At 34.7% G+C, this 8,951-nt stretch overlaps 1 protein-coding gene across 1 annotated transcript; it reads right to left on the reverse strand.

Annotated features, from left to right (window-relative positions):
• Positions 1 to 5,673: 5,673 nt before the first annotated feature.
• LOC142539200 (putative glucuronoxylan glucuronosyltransferase IRX7) lies at positions 5,674 to 8,038 on the reverse strand. Its single transcript, XM_075644480.1, has 3 exons — positions 6,896 to 8,038; positions 6,561 to 6,811; positions 5,674 to 6,461 (listed from the first exon to the last, which is right to left on the reverse strand). Exons 1-3 carry the CDS (start codon positions 7,553 to 7,555, stop codon positions 6,011 to 6,013), a joined length of 1,362 nt encoding a protein of 453 aa, XP_075500595.1. The 5' UTR covers positions 7,556 to 8,038; the 3' UTR covers positions 5,674 to 6,010.
• Between the last annotated feature and the right edge of the window lie 913 nt (positions 8,039 to 8,951).

The following is an 8,951-nucleotide window of genomic DNA, read 5'->3' on the forward strand; positions in this document are numbered from 1 at the left end:
CCATTTCAGTGAAAGGATTCAAGAATTTTGGTGATTTTCACCCTTTAAAGTATTTTTGAGTGAAAATTTATATAAATTTATTTAAAAATAATCCATGACTCGAACTCGATTTCGAGTTTGACGACACATTTACGATCTTGACTCGGGATATTCTATAAAAATTTGAATCGACAATTTTTTCCACTATACTATAAAAATTATTATTATTCTATACTTTTAAATTTATTAGGGATACCAGCTAATACTAATCAATTAAAAAATATATGGCAAAACTTGTGTGAGACGGTCTCACGGGTCGTATTTTGTGAGACGGATATCTTATTTGGGTTATCCATGAAGAAATATTACTTTTTATGCTAAGAGTATTACTTTTTTTTTGTGAATATCGGTAAGGTGTATCCGTCTCACAGATAAAGATTCGTGAAACCGTCTCGCAAGAGATCTACTCAAAATATATTGAAATACATGCATTCAAATTTTTATTAATGTAATCCAACCGTAAGCCTCGTAAAGTAAACAATTCATATATAATCGAAAGCAAAAAAAAATCCTACTTTGAATTCTTATTTATAAAATTTTAATGTTAACAATCGTTGGATGTTGGCTTCTCCACTTTGCATTAAGTGACTATTTTCAAAGTATTTGATTAAATATTTCATTGACACAATCTCACATATCTGTGTCAAACATGAAATTGCTAAGCTTGAGCTTAATTAAATATTTGCATCAGGTAATAGCCACCCCTATTTCCTATGGTCTTGAACCAAAAGTTTTTCCAATTCTATGAAAATTCTTAGTCTAACCCCTCCTATTTTTTTTTATTATGTACTTAACCAAATCTTTTCAAAAAAATTTAATCAAAGTTGCTTTTAATAGTTATTATTATTTAATTGACAATTGTCCTTATCTTATTGGCTTAATCTAAATTTTCTTTTACATACATCAGATTGAACAATTATTTTTTCCGTGACTATTTATTAACTTTAAATTCAACTTATTCTTATATGAAAGGAAACATAACTTTTTTTGTAATACACAAATTATCTCCTAATTTTTTTTATTTTTTGATAAAATTGTGCATAAAGATTTTGTCTTTCTAGAATATTGATTTTATTAAACTCTAAATTTGATCTTTATTATTTAGAAGAATTTGTTTTCTAATGAAAGGTTACTTTTTTTTTTTTTTGTTGGAATATATTCAAGTCTGTCAAGATCAACACAAGGTATTACAACATCATGACAACGCTTATCTGATACAAAAAATTATTACCGTTCATGTTAAACAAAATACTTTCACTTGGTATTAGAGCCAACTCTTGATGTTACTAAGTGAGATTCTGGTTTTTTTGTTTCAAAGTAAAATGTAACGGACGTGTCACTTGTCAACGCTACACTTCGATCACTTATCTTGGATAGATCCAACTACTCTCTTTGGAAAGTCAAACTAAGATTTTATATAAACTCCATAGATAAAAAAACATGACAAAGAGTTGTCAAATGTTGGACTTCACCGAAAAGAGTTGATGAAAATGATGATAGTCTGATCAAACCAAAAAGTGATTATAAAACTGATGAAGTCTAAACACAATTCAAAGGCATTTAATGTCATGTTCACATCAGTTGATATAAACATGTTCAGCCGATAACTAACTGAGTTCCTGCTAAGGATGCATGAGAAATCCTTAAAAAATAGTGTAAATGATTTGAAAGTGTACGAAGAACAAAGTTGATAATGTTAACCTCTAAATTTGAAAGTTTGAAGATGGAATAAATTGAGACAATCATCGAATATGATCGTCGCCTGAGACAGATGGTCAATGAAGCGTTTAGCCCTGATGATCCAATTTCAAATGAAATATTGGTCAGTAAGGTATAAAGATCACTTTTGGAGTGTCAATATCAAAATCTATGCAATTGATGAAGCACGAGCACAAACACAACCAAGCCTGACTCTATACTGATTACGAGAAATGATGATAAGGCTGGTGTAGGTTTAAACAATAGTATGATTGAAGTTGGAGAATCATCAAAACCATCTGTACTTGTAAGACAAAGCAGTAACACGTCAAGTATACCTACGATTACTACCACTGCCAAAGTTTTCCCACCACAGATGCAAGTCCAACTCAAAAGCCAAAGCAAATGAGACGCCACTTTGTTTGTCTTTATTGTCTTAAATTTGGTCATATAAAACCATATTGTTTCAAGCTGAGACAATACTATAAGTACTGGGAATCTAATCAGATGTTTCTCAAAGTATCCCACAACACCTACCGTAACACATCCAACAAACGAACTTCAACTAAGAAATTTTAGGTACTTAAGGCAAAAATTAATTGTCATGTTATTTATAATTATTTGAAAAGTAACATTGCAGGTCTCCAGTACTTTGATAGTAGAGGCTCACACTATATGACAGGTTTAAGAGAATATCTCATAAATTATGTTGAATAAGAAAGTGGAAGAGTTACCTATAGAGGTGGTGCAAAAGAAAGGATAGTTGGAAAAAAAACAATGAATGTTGAAGGACTCTCCAAGCTTCACATTGTGCTTTATGCGGAGGGGCTTAACTCAAACCCAATAAGCATTAGTCGATTGTGTGATGATGACTTGCATGTTAAATTTGATAAAAATTATTGTGAAGTTTTTGATAAGACTAACACGTGTGTCATGTTAGGTATAAGATCTACAAATAATTGTTATCAATCAAAAGATGATCTGACATGCAAATATGCAAAAGTGAGTGAACTGGTTCTATGACATCAAAAGTTGGGTCATGCAAACACAGAAAAATGTAAGTATTATTATATACGAGGTATGCCCAATATATCCATAGGATACCATATGTTTGCAGAGCGTATCAAACTCGGTACAACACGCTATCTTGAACTATTATATATGGATTTTATGGGTTCAATGGAAGTAGAAAGTTGTGGAGTTAAAAAGCATTCATTTGTCTGTGTCAATGATTTTTCACGGTTTACATGAGTAAGTTTCTTATGGAAAAATCAGACTTTTTCATTACTTTTAAAATTTTATTTTAAAATATTACTAACATGTATAACTTGAAGGTAATCAAAATTAGACCAGACCATGATAAGGAGTTTGAGAACTGTCTGTTTTCATCGTTGTGTGATAAGAAGGGTATAACTCATTAGGTCTTTTTTCCCCAAACACTCCCCAACAAAATGATATTTTTGAACTGGAAGAATCGTACCTTGCAAAAAATGGCTAGAGTGATGCTTACTTCAAAGAATATCTCAAAACGGTTTTGGGTTGAGGCTCTACACACTGTATGTTATATTTTTAATCACTTATATTTGAGAAATGATTTTACCATGACATCTTATGAGATAATGATGAGAAAGAGAACAAATCTTAAATATAGTCAGGTATGGATAATCCTGATTTTACCCAAAAAATCACACCTGATCAGGTTTAGATTGGGTGTAAACCGAAAAACTGGATCCAATTGCCCTACCTTACTTCAAAGTTGAAAGAAAGCTAGAACAAAGAGAACTTATTTGTCAAGTATTAAATCGGGATTTTATTTATTCAAAAACTAAATCATGTGGTTTTAAAATCATTCAAACCAAATTAATTGGTTTTGTTTAAGTTTTCGATATAAATAAATTAAATCAAGCTAATTCAAATCGATTATGTTAATATAAAAAATTTTATGTAATAAAACTTGTTAATTTAGTTTAATTTATTTGTTCATAGAAATATTCTTCTTTTTTTTTTTTAGTTTGTACTCTAACATTAGTTAGCTTTGTAAGTAGTCCAATTATTTAAAAAATTTATTTATTACAGATTTTAATAAAAAAAAACATAACAACATCCTAAAAATTTTGATTTTTTATAAGTTGTAAAATTATGTAACTTACTAGTTTACTTATAATCATTTCAATCCATGATCAAACAAAAATGTATATTCTATTTCTATCATGTGTCAATTGCTATTTTTTCAAAACTATAATATCTCATTATTAATTATCTCTTCACATTAAAATGCAAATTCTTAAAAATGATCATTTATATCAAACAAAACTGAACAAATATTCGTGGTTTAGTTCGATTTGGCTATGAATAATTTATTATTTGGCTGGTTTGAAAGTTTTTAAAATTTATTGAATATTGTTGTCCTAGAAAAGGTTCGAGTCATCTTTGAACTAGGGAAGGAAGACAAGAAATCAGGATCAGTCCAGAGTTAGTCCCGAGAAGCCAAGAAGAGATCGTGTCGAAGCCAATTCGGATAAAGAAAGAGTAACATTTTTAAACAACCAAGAGCATACAACAACCGGGGAAGCAGATCAAAGCACTATGGACTCATACAAGACCGGGTTCATACTCTTGGTCGGGCAAGACATGGCTGAATGTACTGCCCGGGTGGAAAAAGTGTCTGGCTAGGTACAGAAGCCCTTGGTATCCCAGACACTTGCAGCACTTTGGAGTCTTCCCTGGTCGGGAAAAGTAAGATACCTGAGAAGATTAAGTTAAGTGATCTTGGACCCTGTCCACCAGCAATCAAGGGGACTGTTCCCCTCTACGTTTCCAGGCCATGACCTGGGCTTACCTTACCCGATCACTAGCATGAACCGTCTAGGTCAGTTCTTTCCTACTAAGAGCAACAATGAGGAGATTGGGGTAAGGTCCATAAGTTGAGTCAGCATACTTCGTAATCATTATCATGACAAATCAATGCACATGACAAGACGAGGGACAATATGGGTCGTCATACTTATTGTCAGAAGGCATGACATGAGTAAAGAGTTCATCCTACCCGGTCAAGAGTACTCATATATCAGGTCGGACCACCTAAGCTCATCCTACCCAGTCCAAAGTACTCACAGTCCAGTATTGGTCAGGTCATCTGAACTCATCCTATGCAGTCAAGAGTATCGCAATGAAGATCAGACCACCCGAGCTCATCTCACCAGGTCAAAATATTCACAAAGAAAGTCACATTTATGCTCGGTAGAATGTCCACTCACCTCATCCAATCGACCCAACCATCATCAAATATAATTTGATTAAAAAAAAAACCAACCTTGACCTTGATTCAAATTTTATCTAAATCGGAAACTGCAGTTGAACTAAAAACCAACCTTGCCCTTGAATTTCTCTCTTATTCATCCGAAATTTTATTAAAAAAAAAAGGACACGAAATAAGAACGAACATAAAGTAGTAGTATATTTGTGGGTGTATTATTATTATCCCGCGGTTCCCGTGACTTGTTTTGCTTCTCCTAAAAACATCCGACACATCCGAGCTGCTGCCAGCCGTGCCCCTTCTTTGTCCGTACGCAAACCCCATTAACTACAAATTCACATCGTAAAATATACTTTTATCAACAATAAATATAATATTATTATACCTCTTCAAACTTGTTATAATAAATTACAAAATTCATTCCCAATAATACTTTTTCTTCAAATTATTCAAAACATATTTTTAATACAAAAACATATATATTATATGAGATAAAATCTCTTATTTGAGACACAGATATAACTAAATTGTAAAACTGATGTCTTTATAATTCATCTAACCAAAATTGTTCCAGATTTAAAATAAAATATCATATTCGATAATCAATTATAATTAGAGTAGATCTTTTATGAAATGATCTCACGAATATTTATATTTAAGACAGATCAATCTTACCGATATTCACAATAAAAAAATAATATTTTTTCATGAATAACTCAAATAAGAGATCCATCTCACACTAACCCCTCTCCTCTCCTGTGTGAAAATATATTATTCGTTTACACATGTACAGATGCACTCTATTATCAATGTACAACCAAAACCGGGCCCACCAATCAAAAACAAAAACAACCAACCACGTCTAGCCATGTCAGCTCCACAATCCCACATGGCAAACAACAAAATACTCGTAGCCCAATTCAACTCACCCCAGCTGTCTCCCACTTTCGAGAATCGGAATATTAGCTGGCAAAGTCTACTCGTCATGACACGTGGATAGTTCTCATTGGCGGAGAACTATTGACTTTTGTGGGACCTGTGGAGTTTCTCAGATAGGGACAACAGCACCTGCCACGTGGAATCGTCTCGGACCATTGGATCGCGGAAGATCAGCGCATTCCTAATCTTTGGGTCCCACAGGTTACTTTGAATTGCTGTAAGGTTGGTAGCAGCCACGTATTCCAGGATTTTGCCGAGGTTGGCTATATTGTCCTCCGCTACTGTGAGCGATATCTCCGACCAAGGAACGGCGGAGGAGAAGGGCAGCCGGATACCGTCGGCTATTATGACCGGGACACATCCTAATACGACGGATTCAACAATCCTTGGACTCCACGGAGCCCAACCCAATGGGCATAGACAAAATGTTGATCGAAGAATCTCCGACTGGTAACCGGCGAACCTCCGCCGCCGCAAGTAAAACCTCCGGTCATTCCCATACTTCCGCCATATGAGTGTCCGCACCTTCCTGGAAGAAATCTCTGGAGGGTTAAATCGTGTCATTTTACTGTCAACAACTTCGCAGCATGAAATGGTTGGTGAGAATGATAAATGAGAAAGTACGTACTTGCTGTAAAAATGGCCGCTAACGTTTTTGGGATGGACTTCCATTTTTCCCCTGAAAAACGCAAATATATCGCGCTGCCCAGTTAACGGCGACCTTGACACCGTGTCTCGTAGGCTTTCCGGCGAAACGTAGGGTGGAATCACCACATTCTCCACTTCTTGACATGGGTGCTTGTAGGTCACCCCAAAAGTTTGCAGAATTATAGAATTCTTCAAAAATTGAGGCACTCCTTCCACCGTAGCCACGCTCTCCTATTAGCATCGGCAAAAAAAAAAATCAGAAACCAATTGCAAATAAATAATTAAAAATGGTCTTTTCTCAAATTTTATCCATACCATTGTGTGGAAGCAGGAACCAAAATCATGGGACGCGACGAAAATATGGTCAGAACCAAGGCTGCGGTTCCAAAACGTAAACTGCGACGACAAGAGACGGACGGCGGAGGCCAATAGGGAACGTGCGTGGCCAATGGCGGGGAATCCATTAACAGAGCTAAAATTGCAGGAAACATAAACAGGGACGAAGAAAAAATCAGCCTCCCAAGGATCCAATGTCCTTACTTCACTACTCATCAACGCCTTATGAATGGCCACCTCCGAAGCAAACAAATGGCTGCGGCAACGTTCGTTTGAAAGCCAGTCGGCATTATAACTCGACGGCAAATCGTAGATATACACCTTCATTCCCTTCAACAAACCCGAAACACCATGAACATGGGTAGTGGTGGTGGAGTTAGCGGACGACTCTTCGACTAAAGCGCGTGAAGCTTTGGAAATGGAAACAGTGGTTCTTGAAATAGAGGTTGGAGGATCGCCATGTGAAGCTAGAAAAGAAGAGAACAAATAGAAAGAAACGGAAAACCAGAGAATCCATTTGAAATATCTGTAAAAGAAGCCTTTCTCTGGGTTTCTGCTGTTTCTTGTGGCGTGTAAAAGCTTCATCCTCACATAGAATCCTCTGCTTCTGATGGGTCTTTGGTTATCAGATTCGTTCATCTCCCTCGCTCTCTTAAAAACCTCTCCCCAGGGAGACAGAGGGAGAGATTGAGGAATGGGGTGGTTGAAATAGAGCTTTCCGTATTCAGTATGGAGGCGAATTTGAGATTAAGAAACCAGAGGATGATGAAATATTTGAAATGGGTTTGTTGAGATATCGCTTTTTCTTCAAGAAAAATAATCAGATAAAATTGACGAACGAACCAAAACTTTGGGCTACACTCCGACGATGATCTGAATGTACAACGAATTTTTCGAATAAGTATATCGATCTTGGGTTGGCTAAATTCTGATGTATTCCACGGAAGAAATTAAAAAAAAATTTGTCGTCTTGAAGAAGTCATGCATTATTATTCGAAGATAGATAGAGAGAGAGAGAGAGAGAGACAGAGGTTGCAGAAAGGTCACATGCATGTTGATGGAGCAGAAGAGACATCGGATTTTCCATTGAATTTTTGAGCCGTCGGGCTTCCCACCTTTCTAAAATGACAATTACATCCTCTTTATTACATATTCATCTTAAAGTTTTTTTTTTTTACTTTATGAAATATACGTGATATTTCATTTTTTACAACAAAATAGATTACATAAAATTTGCAGCATTTGATTCTTTGATTTACCTTAAGTCATTACTTCTTGTTGGTCGTGACCTTCCATCTTTAACTTTTTCGTTTATGCAACGGTGAAATTCTTTTTACTATAATCTGAAATCGAACTACTCGAGGTCGTCGTTCTTCTGTACCACAAGCGGGGAGACCATCAACTTCAATTTTTTTTTTTAAGATTTAGAGTATTATTGTATTCGATTCTATGATGCATGTAGGGATATAATCGAGTCGAGTCGAGCCGAGCCGAACTCTTGAATGTTTGAGCTTGGTTCGTTTATAATCGAGCTGAGGTCGAGCTTTATTTAACAAATATATGCATGGCTCACGAGCTTATTCAAGCCTTTATCGAGCCTAAACAAGCTTAATAAATATGAATTATACATTTAAATTTTCATCAAATTAATTAAAAAGTAAATTATATATTTAAAGAAAAATATATTATTCTTATTAAAATTTGTAAATTTATTATAATAAATAAATTTAATAGATTTTTCTATATATTTCATAAATAATATGCAAAATCAATAAATCAAATATCAAAACAATTATTTTTTCATCTAAAAGATTACTCATGAACTTACCAACAAACATGTTCACGAGCTAACGAGCCAAATACTGTAAAATTTGAGTTTGGTTTGTTTATCTTAACGAGCCTCATTAAACGACCTCAAACGAGCTTTTATCGAATCGAGCTTCGAATAGCTCACGAACGGTTTGGTTCGTTTACATCCCTAGATGCATGTTTCGTGAGTGAGTCAAATGTCTATTATTTTTTTAGTTTTTAATGA

Source organism: Primulina tabacum, chromosome 3, assembly GCF_025594145.1.
Source record: "Primulina tabacum isolate GXHZ01 chromosome 3, ASM2559414v2, whole genome shotgun sequence".
NCBI classification, from domain to species: domain Eukaryota; kingdom Viridiplantae; phylum Streptophyta; class Magnoliopsida; order Lamiales; family Gesneriaceae; genus Primulina; species Primulina tabacum.